Source organism: Charadrius vociferus, unplaced genomic scaffold (genome assembly GCF_000708025.1).
Source record: "Charadrius vociferus isolate BGI_N301 unplaced genomic scaffold, ASM70802v2 scaffold201, whole genome shotgun sequence".
Classification (NCBI taxonomy): Eukaryota; Metazoa; Chordata; class Aves; order Charadriiformes; family Charadriidae; genus Charadrius; species Charadrius vociferus.
Window position 1 is genome coordinate 769,956 of NW_009646936.1, and position 21,330 is coordinate 791,285.

Below are 21,330 nucleotides of genomic sequence, written 5' to 3' on the forward strand. Positions count from 1 at the left end.
TCGGTCGGGCGGTTCGGCGGCCCCTTTTCTCCTGCCCGGCAAAGGGAGAGGGGCTTCGGGTGAAGGGCCGGGCTGGGGCCGCTGCTCTCCGGGCGATGCTGGGCCCGCAGGGGCTGCGCCGGAGGGTGGGGGCCGGCGCGTTCCGTACCGGCGGCGTAAAGTCCGTGTCCGCCCTAGAGATTACGGACACGGAGCTGAAGGGAAGGGAGAGGGCAAAAAAACCCTGCTCCGGGCTTTCAGGAAGAATCTTCCCTCGCTATAAGTTTCCTGAGGTTAAGCCCTTAACATTTGGCTGCTCTTGCGTTTGTTTATAGTTTCGTATTGTTTGTTGGATGTTGGGTTTTTTGTTTGTTTTTTTTTTTAATTGTTGTAAAGGAAGATCTTACCTCTATGGCTTACAGGCAGTTTCACTAGTACAATACTGCAATGTTTCAGTCGTCAGCCACTGCAGGGGAGGGTTTAAATCCAAACAAAAACCTGCTTTCATTTAAAAAAGAAAAACAAGAGAGGTTAACGTTTTTGTATGATCTTTTGAAACATCGTAACAGCTTTACCATTTAAAATATACTCTCCTTTTGTACAAGGTCAGAATCAGTAAAATAGATCTAAAAATTGAAACCTGCCCAGGCTTCTGGTCCTCTGCATTTTGCATTAGTTTATGATAGTTGCCATTCTTACGTATTTGTGGTAGCTAAAGAACCTTATTTTCATTCTTTTTTTCTTCTAAGAAGAAATCCTATTTATTAAGTATTGTGAAATAAATTCTCATCGTCTCTCAGAAGCTTTCAAATAAATCCTTTATTTTGAAAGACGTTTCTCTGGGTAATTGTGGTTTGGAAACATTGTTATGTTGTCTTTAGATAGTCCCTATATTTGTTTTGGAACATGAGATAAAATAAGTTTCATGAGGGAGAAAGAGCAAGCAGGTCTCTTTTTTGTTGTTTGTTTTTGCTAAACATGCAAAATCCCTAGGAAGGGATGCAAGTCAGACCTGCTTTGCAAAAGGTGTCTGGAAGCACAAGGTTTCGCTAACATCATCTTGTGTTGGACAGGACTGCCTCTGATAAAGGCAAAATGGCTTTCAGTAAAGGATACCGTGTCTATCACAAGCTGGATCCGCTTCCATTCAGTGTGATAGTGGAAACCAGAAACAGAGAAGAATGTCTCATGTTTGAATCCGGAGCTGTGGCTGTCCTCTGTAAGTCGATATGTTTTGATAACTACAATGTAAAACGTTGGCAGGCTTGACATTGTGTTTATTTATGGAATATAAAGAAGTAACTATTCTGTTTTCTTATTTGCTAATGGAGAGGCTTCTGATTTAATTGGGGGGGGGAAGGCATTTTCACATCTTCATCTGTTGAGAGACAATTTTACATATATAATTACATTTCATCATGCATGTATATTTTCCTGTGTACTAAATTTTCTTCTTCTAATATCTTCCAACAAATCTGCTTATTTCTTTGGTTCTAAACAACCAAAAAAAAAACCCCACATTCTGCTTTTGAATACATACTTCATTGAAAAGCTATTTCTGTGTTGTATTTCATAATAAAAATTTCTCTATTCTTAAATGGTATATCATCTTAATTTGTTTTTTATCTCATTTTGTATTACGACTTTTGATGGCTTTTTGATTTTCAGCTTTTTTTTGTCTCGTATTTTTAACCTATCTTGAGACTCTGTATTGATTTGTCTTGTAATAAAATGAGTAATATTTGGAGCAAGGTGTCTTGCATTGCAAAGTTATTTTTATGTTTTCAGTGATAAATGTATTAAATAATTCCTTTAAATTCTTTTTGCGCCCCCCCCCCCCCCCTTTTTTTTTTTTTAAGTCATGGTTGAAGGAGGACACTAAAATGAGAAGTGCAGAAGAGATCTGTGAAGCCTATAGATAGAGTTTTAAAATGTAGTTTGGTTTTTATTCTTCAGAAAGTCTGAAAAAGCACCTGGTTGCACAGGGTTTCTTAGCTTGTTTTTGACTCTTATCAAAAGCTTTCGTACCATGGAAGTCTTTTTGTTTTTTGGGTTTTTTTTTTAAGTCAATAACTTTTTGATTAATTCATTCTGCTGACTGCGGTTTCCTAGCCTAGCTATTCTGAGCATCCAATCAGAAAATGGGAGATTTGATTCACTGGCTGAAGTCTGAGTGGACTCAAAAACCTACCTTTCAGGAGGACACTCTGGCTTTGAGACTGTTGAGTATGCTGAATGGGGAGTGTGTTCTCTAACAAGACTTAGTTGGAAATGTGATTTCCAAAGAAGAGTGGAACATGAGATGTGTTTCCTTTCTTTGGTATTTGCAATTGGCTCTCCTGTGCATGAGTGTGCTCCTTGGCAGTGGCACGGCCTCTTTCTGAGGGACCTGACTGTCCCCGTGTCCTGTGTAAGATACTTAGCAGTCGGGCCATAGAATCATCTGTGCTGGACAGGCTGTATGAAGAAGTGCTCTCTAGCATACAGCTTAATCTGCATCTTTAATGCGCGATTAGAACAAGCTGCTGTTAACTGTTAGAGGCCTAGCAATGGGATATGCCAGCATGATTGACATTATAGCTGTAATTGTATGATGATCCAGGTGAAAAACAATGAGTGCTTTTCTCTTGTTTTTGAGATTATTTTTTTTCTGATACGATTTCTTCTTACTATGTATTTCAGTAATCTCATTGACTTTGCCAGCAGTATTTGAAAAGGATTGTGTAGTATGAATTGGGTTGGGAATAAGTGTCCAGTCATAAACCTATTGAATTGGTTTAGTGAAATCCATAAAATGGGGAAAAATGCTTTGAAGATTTGTGGAAAACTTTATTTTAGCATGTATTTAGCAATTACTGAACATGTTTAAGCTAGTTCAGGAGCAATGTATTAAAAATAATTTATTCCTGAAAGTTATGCTCAAAAAGGACAGTAAGTTCGTAGCTTTTGGTGCTGTGATATACCACAGACATCTGGATAAACTTTTCTTCTATAAAGATTAAACACCACATCAAAGTTTCTGCACTCTTCTATGCCTCACGCTGTTAGCAAACAGAGGAAGCAGAACACAAGGAAGTTTGAAAGCCTCCCTCCTCCTGGCTTCTGTACTTAGTAATAGCATGTTACTAGTCTGTAAAGGTTTGTCCTTGGTATTCTAATTGGTAGGTTACAACGTAGTAAACATTCATACTTAGCTAGAAGTAGTTACTCTGAATATTGTTTTTGGTAACCTTAACCAGTAAGCTGCTTACTCGTTTTCTGTCTGGTAAATGGGCATATTTTCCCCAATGCATATTTAGCTGTGGCATTTTGCATTAATTCTTTTTTTGCACCTAAACTCTTTAGATACTGAAACATGATTCTTTTGTTAATGGTTGAAAGATCGCAATCAGCAGACAGCAGAAAAAGCAGTAGAGGTCCCTAGCTCAGGATTTTTTTTTTTTTTCTGCTTGCTGTTTTCTTCTGGTATCTGTTCTTTGTAATATATGTAAAGGAGTACAATTCTTAGTGCTTGGGGAAGATTTGTAAAGTTCTACTTCTCCATCTCTCTAGTTACACCACAGAAACCAGTCAGAAGATTCTAGTCTGTAGCCTTATGAACTTCTGGAAATTGGTACAAATCTAAAAGCCAAAGTTAATGAGAGTCTGGCCCTTGGGGAAGATTCCCCAGATGTTTGTAAAATATGTGTGAATAAATAGAAAAACGGTCAGATCAAGCATATATCAATTTAAATCCAGAACAGCATCACTTTAAACTGTCAAAACCTCATATTTTTTGCTGATGGTGCTAACACTTTTTAGACTCTACAAAAATTGACAATACTCATCTCAAACTGTTAGACATTTTTCAAAAGATTTTAAAACATACTGCAGATAAGGTGTTCAGCCTTATACCCTATCATAGTTCTTGCCTGTATGTAGAATGTATAATATAGGCACAACCTAGTGAAATACACTTTACCGTGTATTGAACCATGCGGTTCAGTTCTGAGACGCTTAGTGAGCTGCGTCTTCTGGGGTATCCATGTAGAGAAATTTGGAATTGAAACGGGCTAAGAGAAAGGAATGGAAGCTTGCTGATCCTTTAAATGTCATCTTTAAGGGAGTGCATCTGTCGTTTTGCTGAGGGAAGGATAACGGTATTAACCTTCATCCCCTTTACATTCAATGAAGCATTGCAAGATGATTCAGAGGGTTTGGTTAGGCCTCTGTATGAAATGCTATACAACTCATGTTGTGTGATTTTTTTCAGTGTGTGTTGCATGTGCACCGAATCTGTTACTCAAGTCAACAAAATAAGTTGGAAGAAAGGAAGAGGGTTGAAGGGATAGTTCACAGAGGTGGTTGTTGCATAATTATTCGGTCTTAACATGGAAGCAGCCCAAGCGATGCTTCTGCTGGAGTGTTCTATGTACTGCTTGTGACGTGGTTTAGCTAATGTTACTGTGACCAAAACATCTGAGAAATACTTTGCTTGCCTTTATATATTTAATACCTCTTTTTTGAGTCATTCCCCGTATGGGGTTAGCCCAAGGTACTGAAGTCTGAGGGGACCCTGCCAACTTGCTTCTCAAGACCATGTAAGAGCATTTAGTTATAAATGTCAGCAGTTTCACTGCTGGCTTGTTTAGAATTTAGTGGGAGGATGTCATAGATTTATTTTTTCTTATTTGACATATAAAATAGACTGCATATTTATTCTTTGAAATAGGACTCTAATGACATCTTACCTGTAAAGATTTCATTGACTGAGCCAGAGAGTGTTCTCTCTCCCTTTTCCTCTCTGATGAGTCATAATGAAACGAGTGGGAAGCTGTCTTTACTCCCGTCGCCTGCGATGAGTAAAGGAGAATGTTCTGTCGTCTGGGAAAATACTGAGCCCTGAGTGGAGAGAGCAGGAGCTTCGTGCGCATCCTTTGACTTCACTCTTATGGTAAAGCTGAGAAGAGAGCAGGTGTGAACGGGAAGAGGCACGATGCCCACCCTGAGTTTTCTGTAGAGCTAGATAAGTAAGAGCTGTAATAACCTGTGTGCAGCAGGCATCCTGGTATTCATAGTCATGTTTAGCAATGCTGCTTTATCACCCATTCACATTCCACTTCTTTTTAAAAAGAAAATTATTCCATGTTGCATTCTTAGGAGGGGGGAAGGGGAAGCAGATATGCTATTATCTATCCACAGTAGCAGGTAGAATATAATAAGTTTGCAAGAGATTTTAAGTTCATATGGTGCTTGAGGAAACTTAAGACACCCAGAAAGAAACATACTGACAGATACTGACATTTGATGAGCACCTGTTATATGTCCATAATTATTAATGAGGGTAACTTTCTGTATGCTCATAACCAGAGGTTTTTATTTCTTGTGTTTGCTGACACCAGTGATAAACTGTCAGTGTGCGATTCTCTTCCCCCTCTCCTGATAATTGTTTATACAGTTTTGAGTGGAACCACATTCCCTTAACTAGGGAAGAAGAATATTTCACAGTTAATTACTACATTCTATTTTTCATGATGGGATCCTATAAAATAAGTTTAATATAAATATTTTCCTGTTTTATTTACATATATAAAGGTACAATAATAAGAACTAAAATTCTTCAAGCAGTAATTTATCTAGAGAGGAAAGGTCAAATACAGGCTGTGGTAGAAACCATTTTTGAATGTGTTTTGGTGTAACACTATATTAATCTGAAGCCAATTTGAAGGGACCAATGTGAAGGGATTAGGATGCAAAGGCAAGCAGAGATTTCACCTTCCTGTCTTTATTACTGTTTTGACTAAGTATCATCTTCCGGACTACGCCTTCCCATTAACAGTATCTTAAAACATTTAAGAAGCTGCAGGGAAGCGACAGCTGTGGTGGATGCTGAGGGCAGCTGTGCTGGTGGAGGAGGCTGTAACCTGTCAGGTTACCATCAGGTGCCTTTCTTAGGGTTCTGCCAGAATTCACTGTCCTTTCAAATCTGCTGGGGAGATGTTCAGCTCATCGCTTTCCAGGCATTTTCAACAAAATCACATGGTTTAACAAAGAACACATATGCTAGCCTAGTACACTTTGCAAAGTGCAAGAACTACAGTAAGAATCTTCCCAGGAGGTCGGTGGAGTCAGTAACTCTTGCCTGGGAGGGCTGTGACCTCTTTGAATGGCATAATGGATCTGCGAGACTTTGGTCCACCGTTCTGGAAATACTAAAAAGAAATTACTTATAACAATCTGAAGGCTTTTTGCCTCTTAAGGTAGACTAGCTTTACAGCAATAGTAAAGACTATTCTGTATGTGTACCACAGCCCTTTGCATCATTTTAGCAAGGGATTTCACTGGCAACAAATAATTCTCTTTAGGAATGTTCCCTTTTCAATTCAGTAACTTTTCATTTCTATGGTAGCACACATGATAGTAAAAGTCTTGGTTTTGCCCTACTGGACAACCAATGAATGATAGCTCTTGCTAATTAAAGGTATGTTAGGAAGCCTAGTTTGCATACTTCTGGAGTTACTCAGACATAATTTAGAAATACCAGTTAGAATTTCTACATTTCAGAGTATTTGGTAGCTTTTTCACGTGCTAGCACATGTTAAATTTAAAATTTTATAATTTTTTGAATTGTACAGGCAAAAATGGCAACAGTTGGCTTTCATGTAAAAACCCTATACTTTGATTCAAGTATTAGAAGAAAATCTTTGTAGATTTTTGGTGCTATATAAAGTTTTGTTTTCAATGGAGAACATGTAACTGGGTCAGAAAACCCAAATCTGATGGAAAGGAAGTGCTTATAGGCTGTTACATAGGTCAGCTTTATTTTCACACTTTTATTTCTCAGTTTGTTTTTTCCCCCTAGTCAGTAGTGTTAGCTGAAATGATACATTTTGTGAAGTAAGTTTGCATAGTTTTGAAAAATAGTGTTAAAGCAACCAAGCCTTTTATTTGCTCATCTGTTACAATTATTTTGTTGTTGTTGTTCCAAACAGTGGGTTTTTTACTGGTGTGTATTATTTAAGTATAATTGCTAACATCTAGAGATGTCTGGGTGGTTTTTTTTTTCATTGCTGGGTAGAGGTGATTTGTTATTTGGGGTTTCCTCCCCATAATCTTAAGATACGTGTTGATGGTAACATGTAAATGTCTTTGTGAAGTGAATAATAGTACTTCATAATTTGAACTAGCAAATAGAGTTGGAGAAAAAATTGTCCTATAAATTCAAAGTGAATATCATATGAATGATGAAGATTTAAATATCAGCTGTCGTCCAGTTTTCTGTGCATCTATTCATGTCAGGAATGTGTCAAAAGTAATAAAATGGTTCTTGGATGATTTATAAATGGAAGTGGTGACTCCAATCTGATTTTAATGTCACCTATGTGGTAATATTAAAGTGTTAGCTTCAATTTTAATACTGAAAGTTTAACTGTCCTAATTTTGCAAAAAGGTTGAAAATCTCAGTCTTAAAAGCTCAAAAACAAACCATGTAAGAATAGTTCATAAATTTTTCTGATTTCAAACTTTTTTAAAGTGACAGTAGCACGAGCTTTTTCTCACCTAACTTAAATGACAAGTCTTGTTTCTGAAGGAACTGCACATAATTTCAGGAGTCTGTCTTTGTTCCCAGCTCAGTGTCCCATGTTCTAGCTGGGAACTGGAGCCACTAACTTAGTATGTGTCCTCATGGCACCTTGTGAACCCACCGAGAACATAACTGTAGGCAGCCTGAATGATAACTTTTAACATTATCTTAGTTCTATAATTGTTAAAATTGCAAAATTAATTTCTAATCTGCAATTAAGCAGAATACATGTTGAACCAAGTTGTCCTGAAGACAGGATTTTTAATGCATTCCATTTTTGTACTGGTAAGCAGGCTGACATAATCCCTTTAAAATAATGTAATCAGTCACCTTTCTTAAATGAGTCAGTGATTGATAAAGTGTGATTATTACAGATGCACACTTGTGATTTAACTTGGAACAAATGAGATGTTAACACTTAAAAATACTGACCTATTAATTTTTTTAAAAGATTGACTTAAAATTATTTTATTCTTTTTCTCTTGACACTGCAAATGAGGCTTGCTGGCTTTCTACAAGAACGCATTACAACTTGACCTGAAAACCACATTAAACCGGTTGTGGGTTTTCTGGGTTTTTTTTTGTTTGTTTGAGTTTTTTGTACTGGTAAATAGCGAGTCATTATTTCTGTTTTAGAAATTAATCAACTTGAACCTAATTAATATGGTGGATTAAGCAGAAGCTGCTTTTAATTTCTTTTCTGCTTATCATCTGAACTGACACAAAGTAATATAAGAAATACTGCCTCATGCTGTTTTGTGTCCGTCTTTACACAGACGTATGTATGCTTGCATTGTCTACTGTTTGGTGTGTCTCTCTACAGTATAATTTAAAAATCTTTTAAGTCCAGTGTTAGGGATGAATGTTGTCATTCCAGCTGGTAATTTCTCTCTTTAGAAGTTGCACATCTTAATTTGTTCTTCTTAGCGAGTGACCACATTTTACATTTTTTTCAGCCAGCCTTAATTGTGTTTGCTTACTTCCAGCTATTTAATAAATGGAAAAGTCAATTTCTCGAGGAGAAGTAGGTTCATTAATTTGTAGGACTTTATGTTTTTCTGAGTGTATATTTATATTAGTTGCATTTTTTTCAAGATATGAAGCTCATAAATCAAAGTCAAAAGGGTTCTTATGGCTGCAGGCCAACCCACCATTCTGGGAAGAGATGTTCTCATTCATTAAGAATGTTAAAGAGGAAATGAGGAAATGCTCTCTCTCCTTCTGTCAGGATTACCTTAGCCTTCCTGTGGTTTAACTTCTAAGCTGCAGTTCACCCAGTTGGTAGTTTCAGCTATTCATAGAGGAAACTGAAACTTGGCTTTGCCTACATTGAATATAAGATATTATAGGGATGAGGTCTTAGCCATATATTTTTGCAACTTTGGTAGCTCTTGGCTGCATCCGATGACTTTGTATGCTGAATGAAGTGAGAGAACATAGATCTTCACGAAACTTAACTGCTTTGGTGAAGAAGGAAGAGTTAAATGTGATGCTTATGGGGACAGTCTGAATGGTTCCAGAGCACTTACATTGTTATTCGCACTGTTTGGTATAGAGTGATAGGAAAACCTGCAAGTTTAATTTTGGTGTCTTCAGAAATGGGAAATGCCATGTGCAGTGGCAGTCAGCAATAGATTACAGGCTGACGTGGGTGTTATGTTTTTTTTTTCTCTTAGCATCCATATTTATGGATGGCATCCTTACGGCTAGCACAGTTGGAGGTGCTGGTTCAGGAAATTCTTGTAAATGTTTGGAGGCTAAATGGACTTCTGGTCTAAACCAGCTATACAACCACTTGCATGTGTTTGTAGCATTACTGCTTGTTCATGTCAGGGCCCTGAGGACACCACTAGCCCTACCTGTCCCTGCTCAGCCTCCCTGGGGCTTCACCCACCCTGCCCACAGCCCAGGACCCCTCAGGGCTGTCCGTCTGTGCCCCAGCGATGCTGCAGCCAGGTGCTGGTCTCCAGCTCTCCGCAACCCTACCCAGCCTGGACGTGGGCCCTGCTGAGCCGGGCTGATGTCCCAGGCCGGCCTTGGCCTGTCCCTGTCCTCATGGCCTGCCTGGACATCCTGGGGCTGTGTCTGGCCCTGGTTACCCTCACCAGGCCTGAACCTTGCCCGCAGACTGACATCCTGGCCTGGCCTCAGCCTGTCCCCACGGACGTGCCTGATGTCCTGGGCTGGGGCTGCCCCCAGCCTGCCCTGTCTCCCTGGGGGATCCCCCGTGGCTACCAGTGCCCTGGTCCCCAGGGAGGTGCTGGTCCCCACGGTGTCCCAACAGTTCAAATGGAAGAAAATGGAAAGGAGTGTGGCATAGCTGTGTCTGGTTCCTGATTTCATCTTGGTTTTCAGAAAACTCAAGTGTATTTCCTTGATGTTGTAGCACTGCTGATCGTGGGAAGTCCCTCATTGTACATTACACCCCGAAAGCAGCCTATGCACTGCTGCAGCCAACCATCCAAAACACCCCTGCGTGGTGTGGGTTGGTGCTCCTGTGGTAGGGAAGAGGCAGCAATGCAGTGCTGTGGAGTTGCACCCTTTTCTGCTATGGGTGCTACTTCTGTGACTGCTTTCTTTTTAGCTCTGTTTCTTAAGGAAAAGGAGGTGTATGTGACAAGCATTTTTTATCGCTCTGTATTGGCTAATATCGGTCATCACCAAATCTCATAATTCTTTCAGGTTTTGTGAACGCTGATAACTAGAGGTTCAAACAGGTGCCCTCAATGAAGGGGAATCAGCCTTATGAATTTATGTTTCAAAGTTGTAACTACCTGGGGGTAGGTGAGGGTGGGCCTGGGCAGGATGGATGAAATGAACTTTCTGGGGTATGTGATGTTTACCTTTTTCCTGTGTGAATTTTGGCCTTAAAAAAAAAAAAAATGGGAAAAGTGCAGGCAGTGCAAGGTAGAAATGCTTACGTGCTGTATTACATCTAATATGACTGAAAAACTTGGCATGAAATGCTTTTGGTTGGTGCTTGGCTGCTTTGTTAAGAAAATAATAATTGGCTAGTCACAGTAAGTTTTTCTATTTCCATTTTTTGTTTATTTGTTTTTGCAACCCTTTGCTGCTTTATTAGCAGTGGCCTTTTTTGTTGATCTGAATTTGCAAATCCCATGTTAACTTAATTTACTTTGGGCATTTACTTATTAAAGCTTAGTAAGGATAACGGGTGTTCTATGCAATGGAAAAAGAGAATAAATCCATAGAAGACAGAAAAGCCATTGTTCTGAAATGTCATTAAATGCTGGCAGGCACCTTTAAGAAAAATCCTGCAAAAAGTTTGAAACTAAACCGCATTTTTCGTTAATAATTTGAAATGTGAAAGAAGAACATGGCAGTTCTCTCGTTACCGAAAATTTAGTTTAGAAGAGTATGTTGACATCATTAAATGCTTGTTGGAAAAATGGATTGAAAGAACCAGGTTTTAATAGAAGTTGTTCTTTGCAGCCTGATGGTGTGTGGTTAAGAAAAACATGATTTAGTGATGCTGACAAAATCACTGTCCGTTAACAATGTGTTTAGATTGGCTCCACGTCTTAACACTTTTTGTGGGTGAGGATTTTGGAAATAATCATGCTGTGGTAACTCTTATCTTTAGCATCTGGATTTCAGAAATACAGAGCATCAGTGCAAATAGTTAAAGAAGCTTTTTTTAAATGCACTTAATAAAACATTGAATGAGTTTAGATTTCAGGCTGAGGTTAAATAATTGTTTCATCTATATTGGAGTTTCTGATCCACTTCAATAATAGAGCTAGTGGACATTTGAACAGAAGGGGTAAGCTTGTGCACAGGCAGGGCTGTGCTGAGCTTTGGGAATACTCATTAGAAAGATTCACAACAGCAATTCTGAAGAAAATATAGTTGATGTGAGAGAGAGCACAGCAGAATGCCAGGACAATAGGCATTTCAAATTATGTTTTTTTATGTCAAATTAGGATTTTTTTAGTGTCAAAGTGAAAATTAATTAGCAGATAATTTCTGAGGAGGGAGAAGGTGCTGATCCTCGGTGACTCAGAAATCTCAGTCCCTGTGGATCCAGTGGCACAGCTGGAATTGCTGGTCTTTGCACTTCAGGTGCAGTCTCAGTCATGAGAAAAATCTCAGGACAAGTGGGATCTGGTTTCTGCACTGCAGCATCTCTGTCTCCTGGCTCTGCAGTCAAACTTGTGGGCCTGTTTTTTTGAGTGCTGATTGAAGTTGTAAAGTGTACACTAACATTAACTCCCAGGTGAATAATGGTAGATATACTTTTATTTCTTCTAAAATATTACAATTTTTTTTTTTTTTCAAAAATGTCTATGAAAATTGTGTTTTCCTAATCGAAGACATGGCTTTTAAATACTGTTATCTTGTGGACCTACAAGAGATTTAATTTGCTTAGAATATAACTGAAACTAGTTAAAATGCACTTGTGGTAATCTTGTTTACTTATCTGGAAATAACACTGCCACATCACCGTTTTCTTCTTGGAGAAAAAGGATAATTTTTTTTTTCATGAAAACAACCCAGCATTTAACACTACTCTGATTTTAACTAATTAGAGGAGAACATCCTCATGCAACTTATTTGCCTGTCCTTTAGATGTGTTTTATATTAGAAGATGATGATGTTAAAATGCCAATGTTCGCCTTTAATATCACTTGAAGTTTTTACAAGTCCTTTTTTTGTTGCCTAAAAACATAGCGTGATCATATTTCATTATAAAATCAAATACTCATTTTCCATTATAAAATCAAATACTCATTTTCCATTATAAAATGCCATATGCTCATACATTTTGATTTCTTTCCAGAAATTCCATGTAAATGCTACTTTTGTAATCTCTTGGATTTTCAGTTTAGAGTGGACGCATTCTCCCTGCCATATTGTATGGTCTCTTACATCATAAAATCTTATGTTTTCTCTCCATAGCTTCTGCAGAAAAAGACACAATCAAGAACACTTACTCCAAAGTAATGGATGCATATGGGCTCCTGGGTGTATTAAGATTAAACCTTGGTGAGTAAAAGATGTAAAACTTTTCTGTAAAAGTAAAAAAAACTAAATAAAAAAGTAAAGTAAAAAAATAGTAAATAAAAACTGTAAAAGATTTTTCATTTGGGAAAGAAAATTGTGCTGCTCTTGTAAAACTGCATGGCACAGGATCTTCGCAACAGGAACTCATTTTTTCGTTTTGTTTTTTGTCTTTGTAGAGTAACTTGCAAGTTTGGAGCACTCCCAGAAATAAGGGAGTGGACAAAAATAACTTCCGTTTTCGCAATCCCTGTTATTTGCAGCATAGTTTCTCCTGTTTGGGTTTACTTTTCTTCTGTAGAACTTGAGAATGAGTGCTTGATGTTCGTTCTTTTTGTACTTTTTTCAGTCAAACTGGGGTTAGATTGTGTGCATTTAAGCATATAAATACGTGAACACCACACTCCACTAAGATTTCTTTCTGTTACCTGTGCCTTTTCTTGTTTTACAGGAGACACACTGTTACATTATCTGGTTCTAGTAACAGGATGCATGTCTGTGGGAAAGATTCAAGACTCTGAAGTTTTTCGAGTTACTTCCACTGAATTTGTATCGTTACGAATTGATTCGACAGATGAGGATCGTATTTCAGAAGTACGAAAAGTTTTGAACTCAGGAAACTTTTATTTTGCATGGTCTGCAACTGGTGTCAGTTTAGATCTTAGTCTCAACGCTCACCGCAGCATGCAGGAGCACACCACTGATAATAGGTTTTTCTGGTGAGTTCATAGTGTGTTTTATCAGACAATATATCAAATAGTGCATGCCTGCACAAACTAATCTGTGGAAGAGTTTATCCTTGTCTTTATCAGCTCTTAAACGTACACCTTTGTACCACAAATGTTGATGATATAGAATAGCATTATTTTAACTTGAAGGACTTCAATGTGTTATTAATGATACAATGTTTCCATGGTCACTTGGAGTTTCTTAATTGGAAAACACCGATTTTCACTGCTTATGATATTATACTTTGATCTGAACAGTTGTCGTGATGTTGTGTTTCAGCTTTGGTGTCTCTTGATTCTTCATCAGGTGTGTCAGTTTTTTAAAATGAGTGTGGTAATGGAGCTTTAAAGAAAATTGTAATCTTTTCAACATTCTGGGTTCTAAAATGGTGTGGTGTTTATATATAGTTTCCAACATATGAAAGGACTTCAAAAATTTTATTACACAGATAATTGTTATGCTGCTGATTTTGTTGAAACAGAGCAGGTAGGCTGTGCTACAGCGCACATTACTTGGCTGCTGAACTCACTGTCTTTTTACAGAATATTTGTGAATAAAGTATAGGTTTTCACACAGAGAATTCTTGGTAAAAGGAGTACTGCTGTTTATGCCAATAAGAAGCTTAAGTAATGCCAGTGATGCGTACTGTCATGTAAAAAATTCTGCTCCCGTATTTTTAAACCTTTAAGAATGGTGTATGCGTCCATGAACCTTGGAAGGGTCCTGAAGACTTGGCAATATGCTTGTTAGAACAGGTGAAAAGCTACATCTGCCCCCCTCTTTTGTCCAATATACAAGACACCAAACCAGCTACTCTACTCTGCGACTATTTTGGTCAGATAGAGGAATATTATTAGATTGCTATATAAGACAAAGTATGTATATTAAGATAGGAAATAAGCTCTAGTCTTCAGAAGCACATCTGCCTTGATGTAGGTTTACTGGAACATAGATGTTTGTCTCTCTCTGCATCTGGGAAAGGACTGGGCTCTCTGTTGGTAATCTCTCAGTATTTCGAGGCTTGAGAAATAATGATGCCTGTTGACCCTGTCCAAATAAGCTTGGCTGATTTTGATGCCTGTCGTAAAACTTCTTAAGTTACCCGGCTTTTTTTTTTTTTTTTTCAGTAAGAATCAGTCCTTGCAGGAGGTAGATGGAATGTCCCAGATTCCAAGATCTAGAAATGTAAACACTAAAAGTCAATAACAGAAAGTATTCTGCTTATGCACTTCAGTAAGCTTTCTTGGGCTTTTTCTATTCAAAAGTTCCAGTTTCACATTGCCCAGGGAAAGAATATAGTCTGCTTTCTCAGTCTCCTATTGTAATGCATCTGTATACTTTTCTGCAATGTGAATGTGTACTTGAATTCAAGGGATTTGAATCTTTATTAATGATTGAACTGAAGTGTTTGATAAGTTGCAGATTTTTTTTTTAATTTTTTAATTGGAAGTTTAGAATGAAAAGGCTAAAATTAAAGTGAATAGCTTCAACCTTTATACCAAATATGTTATTTGCAATTATGGTAGAATTTTCTGGGCGGAAACCAGCCGTCTTACTAGAGTTTACGTTTCTTTGCTATGCAGAAAACTTTTCTTCCTTTTTATACAAGTGAATGTTTCCGAAGAAGATCTAAAAGCCAAGCCCCACTAGAGTGAGGTAAAAAAAAAAACTCGGAAAAACCAAACTTTAGTCTTATTTACTTACTACATTGATGATTGGTACTACTTAATGTACAGGTATATCCAAGCTGTGGATCTTTGCTTCATTTGAGCAGTAATTGGTAATAGAAAATGGTATATGCAGTATATAATGTACCAACACTTTAACTTGAAATTGAGATTTACAGAAATTTGAAAATCAGTTGGCTATGAATGTGTTCCTGGAAGCTTGTCTGGGCAAGTGATGTGTTATGGTGATGTATAACAGAAATAATCATTGTATATTGACAACAATTTTTTTTCTAGCTTTGTTTTGTGGTGTTGTGAAATTGACTGTGACCCGTCACAAAAAGTAACCATGTAATTGGAATTCTGGCTTGCTTTTCCCAGAGTCTGTAATCTTTGGCTTCTCAAAGCAAGTCTGAGTGGAGAAATATAAACAAGCTTGGAGAGTTGTTTTTTGCTGTGTGAAGAGCAGAGGCTATAAGGGTTATTTTTTTAAGGTCATTAGAATTCATGGCTTCACCCCATATTCTTATTGCGCAGACATTTAAGCTATTCTTTTGTAATCTTCACTATTTCAAGTATGTTTAAATAAGAGTTATATCATAAAACTATAACATGCATATTTTCCTTTTCTTATCTGTAGTATTAGGTGTAAAATATAAGAAGTCAGTAGCTGGCTTAATTTGAGCTGTGTTTTATTTCCTTCCAGTTATTTTATTTAATTTTTTTTCCTGATAGGAATCAGTCGCTGCATTTGCATCTGAAGCACTATGGTGTGAACTGTGATGACTGGTTGTTACGTCTCATGTGTGGAGGAGTAGAGATAAGGACAATTTATGCGGCTCACAAGCAGGCAAAGGCTTGTCTTATTTCACGACTAAGCTGTGAACGGGCTGGCACCAGATTTAACGTCCGGGGAACAAATGATGATGGCCATGTTGCTAATTTTGTTGAAACAGAGCAGGTATGTTACGCTAGAGTGCACATTGCTTGGCTGATGAACTCATGATAAGCATGTGTGGGGATAATTTTTTGCCCTAAATCAACATATCACAAGTCAAGTCTGTAACCAATAGGTATTGGAATAGTTCCTTTGCTGCTAAATAAGGAATCTAAGTAGGTTACATAATTTGATGATCTTGGTTTTTAGTGTAGCTTAGGGTAAGAGCATGGATGGGTCTGAGTTTCAATAGCTTAAGAAGCTGTTATCCATCAGCTGAACTGTTGTAGGTGGCTGTACTTCCTTTTAGCCTCCTGAGCTGTAGGTGAGTGTGTACTTCTTTCGGCCTGAGCAAATAGCAAAGTAAAAGACCTTAGAAACAGACAAGAGATTTTTGGCAAATACATAATACCTTTTGGTTCAGGAAAGATAAAAGCATTCCTATGGTTACTTAGCACAGCTCCTCTGAAAGTTAGTTTTTAAAGCCACTGTAATTCCACTGCATTTGATTGCATATCTTTGCCCTTATTATACAGAAATGCAAGAAGTTGTTAAATCAGTCTTTGCTGGCCTTTCTTTGCTCACTTCTTACGATAACCTAGTTACCAAGATGTTGTTCCTCCAACTTTATTCATGTGAGTAGGTATCTTTGGTTGACTCACTGACTCATTGCAAAGCCTAGGTAGTAGCATTTTATCCAGGAAGGTTGCTGCTTGTACACATCTGTCATGGTTTAACCCCAGCCGGCAACTAGAACCACACAGCCGCTTGCTCACCCCCTGCTTTCCCCCCCCAAAGAAGAGTGGGGGAAAAGAGGGGAAAAAAGGAGCGGGGAAAAAAAAAAAGATCTCATGGGTTGAGATAGTTTAATAGAAAAAATAACATAAAAGGAAAAATAACAATAGTAATAACAATGAATGGTCACTCTCGCCACCTGGTGAATTGGCACCGTCCAGAGAAGTGATCGTAGATTCTCGCCCACTGGCTAACCCCCATTTATATCCTGAGCATGATGTCTGTGGTATGTAATATTTAATTGACCGTTCCATCCTTCTGTCTATTCTTCTATGAGAAGCTGAAGAAAATCCTTGAATAGTGTAAGTATCATTTAGCAACAACTAAAATCAATAGATATTATTGACATTCCTTTCACAGCAATCACTAGAAAGAAAATTAACTCTTTCCAATCTTTCCCAGCTGAAACGAGGACAATATCTAATTTCAGTTTAGTCAGAACTCTTGTTACAGTTTCTCTGTCCAAGTTTCCTGGCAGGCTAATCTCACTAGGTGACTGTGGCATATGATTCCACTTTAAGTTTTGTTTCCTTTATACTTAATAGACTGTTGTATTTTGGATTCTGGTACACAAAATCCTTGCAGGTGCTCTGAGTAGGCTGCGTTTTTATTTTCTGTGCGTTGGTGTTCATTTTAACTGCTCCTACAGGAAGGTCCTACCAAGTTTTTTTTAAGCAAGTTGCTCTTAGCACAGAAGTCATTCAGGCCCAAATAATAAAAGCTCGCTGTATTTTCTTAAATGATGTAAATCATGATTCTGCAAGGAAGCATGAGAGTGCCAGAGCTTCTTTTATGAATTGCTCAGAGGGGATAGAGAGAAGAGTCTAGAGAATACAATATTTTAGCTTGTAGTGTGGAATGTGTAAATGTATTTTATTTACTGTATGTTTAGCTAAGGCTGAGAAACCTAATGCCTTACACTCTGTAATACCTATTCATGTTATGCTTTTTTTTTTTTTTTCTTAACAGGTCATATTTTTAGATGACTCTGTGTCATCTTTCATACAGATTCGAGGATCTGTTCCATTATTTTGGGAACAGCCAGGCCTGCAGGTAAGCAGGAGATAGATTTAATTATACAGATATTTCTTATTCATGTCATTTTAATATCTTACAGTAGCGTTTAGGCTCTTCTGCACAATTACCTGTCAGGATGAGATTATCCTGGTGCTACTGTTTAATTCGCCAAGCCTGCTACTCTGGAGTCTCTGAATGCTGTTTTGCACAAGATTTGAATGTCCACTGTTTTTTAGATGTTTTCTCTTTGAAGTTCTGAGTTTTTCCTGTTTTAATTTAAATTGCTATTTTAATATAGGTTATCTAAGGGCACCCAAAGAGACTGTTTTCTTCTGAATTTTCTTGAGGATGAGTCTTTTCAAGAAGTCAGTATGGATTAAGAGTTAGTGTAAAATTATTTCATCCCAGTTTTCTTGAAAGAGGAATTGTATCAGCAACTACTACTGTGATACAGTTTTTACAGGGAAGATTAAAAACAGTTCATGCCTCGCAGTGACTCAAGGTTCTTTAAACTAGATATTTAAGCATTTTGCAGTAGAACTGCTGAAACATTTACATGCCTTTTACTCAAAACAAGAAGAAATTAGATGATATGACTAATTATATTAAATTTAAAAAGGGTGTTTTAGAAAAAAGAAGAGGAATTTAAGAAAAGCCTATAAAAGGAATGCACATCCTAGTACGCAGAATTAATTTTGGAGATTTCATTTAGAAAGTGAAATGAATTTTCAGATCATACTGAGGATCAAAAGAGGTCTTTGAAGAATGATTAATCAAATGTGTAATGACAAATAATTTAATCTTCATGTCATAGGTGGGATCTCATCGTGTCAGAATGTCAAGGGGTTTTGAGGCGAATGCACCAGCTTTTGACAGGTGAAAGAATGTCTTAAATTTTCGTTAATGGCCTACAAACCTCTGATAAGTGATGTATCAGAGGGATGGGATATGTTATTCCAAACGGGAGGCTTTGTCTATACAAATGTGTGATTCAGCAAAACAGCAAACCGCCTGGGCAGCTTTTTCAAACTTCTACAGGATTGCTTGTGTCTTTGAGTGCTTTGTTGAAAAGTCTGAAGAAAATTTAGAATAGTGAAATATTTTGTTAAACTGCAAACAAAAATTGTAGCATGTTTACATTGAATAACCTGTATTTGTCAGCTGCTGTGTAAAAGTAAAATTTATATTTTGGTTTTATTCCTGCCATGACACTTCAGCTTCACAGCCTTATGGTTTTAACTAAACGTATAACATTAAATTGGTGCTATTATCCTAATTAAATAGCAGTCAATGGTTGTATGCTATTATTGAGTTACATTGATTTGTTTGGACATGAGATAATAAAAGACTTGCGGCAGTTATTAGAGTACCCAGTACGGTTCTGCAACATCTCAGTCAGTGATAATTTTCTGCATGCCAGAAAATGAGTGTGGAATTTTTCTTCTGTTAACAGGCATTTCCAAACTCTTAAAAATTTATATGGCAAGCAAATTATTGTAAATTTACTTGGGGCAAAAGAAGGGGAGCACATGCTTAGCAAAGCTTTTCAGGTGAGTATGACAATTTTCTCACTATGCATATCCTTGGAATTTGCCTGTTTGCGATGAAGCTTTTATATAGACTTCGAAAAATGAAACAGGTATGCTGTGCTCTGGAGCAGCTACCACTTGTGGTGAAAACTGTATTTATCATAAAAGCACTGCTTAAGTTACATAATGTGAAATGGATCTTTATATACAGTTAGTATTTGATTATGTTCAGATTGGTTACTTTACTGAAAAAATGTAACAGCAACATAGGCACTGTTGAGGGATTTTCAGTTATTTTCATATTTTATGCTTATTAGTGGCTTATTTATAAAATACATATTTTGCACTATAAAAGTGGTGAATGAATAAATTGTACTTTGTAGTATTTAATACTGTGATGTTTCTTTTAAAAATATTTCCCTTGGAATTCCTGGATATATTCCTTAATATTTTAAAAAAATAATTCACATATTAATTTATCAATTCAAACATAAAAACTGCTTCATGATTAAATAGAAATGTTTGTTCAGAAGATGTTAACTGTAAGTGTCAGTTTTCATGAACTCCTGGTAGTTAGGTTAAAAATAGCTGTCACATTGTAGTCCATAAATACTGACAATTTCAGAAATTCTTTCAGAAGCCAGAGAACATGTCAATAGCCATCTGTTGTTTCCCTTTCCCTTCTTCCTTTTCCCTTTGTATTATAATGGTTGAGTATCTTAGGCCATTCACTCGTATCTTTTCTGTATCCATCTGTCCTGGTAGGAGACATTCGTGCTCCCAGATGCATATTGATGCCCAATGCAGATCACAGCTTTGCCAACAAAGATTGTGTGAGCACTTCAAGATTTTTCAGGGAATGTTAGGGAAAGTTTTGCTCAAGCCACCCTCTACAGCAACCTAAATAAGTAGTCTGGGGTTTTTTCAGTCGTAGTTTATGGAGCGTTCACTCAGTCCCTGTTGCTGGCAGGTGTATCTAAAATGGTGCCTGTTAGTGAAAGGTGTTTTAACTGAAATAACTCTTTGCAAATCAAAGCATTTTAACAATAGAAGAGGCGAAAGACTGTCTTGGTGACCCCTAGTACACTAAGGAAAAACACAACTATGTGACAAGAGAAAGAAAAAAAACATTTGAAATATTGGTCAGTTCTGAATGATTTGTTGAACAATAGTGATTAAATGGTTTCATTTTACCTAAGAGAAAGTGTGTAATAAAAAGATAGTTAATAAAACAGCTTTAAAAATATTTGTAGCCTCTTATTTAGCTTATACTACTATATGTTCGGGTATTGGTATATTTATACTTTTTTCTTCTCTTTCTACAATGTCAGAGCCATTTGAAAGCATCTGAACATTCGGCTGATATCAAAATGGTGAACTTTGACTATCATCAAATGGTTAAAGGTGGAAAGGCAGAAAAACTACACAGTGTGCTTAAACCTCAAGTCCAGAAATTCTTAGAGTGTGGATTTTTTTATTTTGATGGAAAGGAAGTTAAAAGGTTTGTGTGTATAACTTCTGTAAATTTCTTCAAATTAAATTATGATTCTGGGATGCTTTTGACCCCTTAGCAAAAAGATAAGAGAAAAAAATGTTACTTCTGTTGTTGTGTTTTTATTGTATCCAAGATGATGCTCAACCACCAAAATATGAGTCACTTACTCTTCAAATTTTGCCTCATTCAGAATATGCTCTGAAAATCTTAATGGAAAATGTCTCTGAGACATGACTTAATTTTCAGGCCTTTGACCTCATGATTTTGGTGAAAATGGGCAATTGTCCTTTTTCATGGATGCACCCACATGGGATTAAAGAATGAATATTTTTCCATCTTCCTGTATAATATTGTTCATATTTTCCTCAGCGGTGGAGCATACCATTTTGTTTCTTGTAAATGCTGATGTTCAGTGCAATCTTTTTCTAAATCTGTTTGCACCTGGATCTCCATTTGAGAGATTCAGTTCTCCACAGAATATGAATGGAATGCATGTTTTCTGCCCTGCTCTGTACTTCCCAGTCCTGCTGTACTTGTGCTTCTGTCCCTATTTCCTCGCCCCTTTCCTAGAGCAAGGGCTGTGCTTATCTCAGCAG

General features: G+C 37.2%; 1 protein-coding gene across 4 annotated transcripts in view; it reads left to right on the forward strand.

The window, feature by feature from the left end:
- The first annotated feature begins 1,062 nt into the window (after window positions 1-1,062).
- SYNJ1 (synaptojanin 1) overlaps window positions 1,063-21,330 on the forward strand; it is a 65,450-nt gene continuing 45,182 nt past the window's right edge. For 2 of the 4 annotated variants that reach the window (XM_009894887.1, XM_009894889.1), the window contains exons 1-8: window positions 1,063-1,198; window positions 12,464-12,550; window positions 13,017-13,284; window positions 15,697-15,922; window positions 17,663-17,746; window positions 18,525-18,586; window positions 19,164-19,260; window positions 20,571-20,740. In XM_009894887.1, the coding sequence (XP_009893189.1) occupies window positions 1,075-1,198; window positions 12,464-12,550; window positions 13,017-13,284; window positions 15,697-15,922; window positions 17,663-17,746; window positions 18,525-18,586; window positions 19,164-19,260; window positions 20,571-20,740 (1,118 nt within the window). In that variant the 5' untranslated portion in view covers window positions 1,063-1,074. The remainder of the gene's footprint in view (window positions 1,199-12,463; window positions 12,551-13,016; window positions 13,285-15,696; window positions 15,923-17,662; window positions 17,747-18,524; window positions 18,587-19,163; window positions 19,261-20,570; window positions 20,741-21,330) is intronic. The other 2 variants (XM_009894886.1, XM_009894888.1) reach the window with 1 other exon arrangement.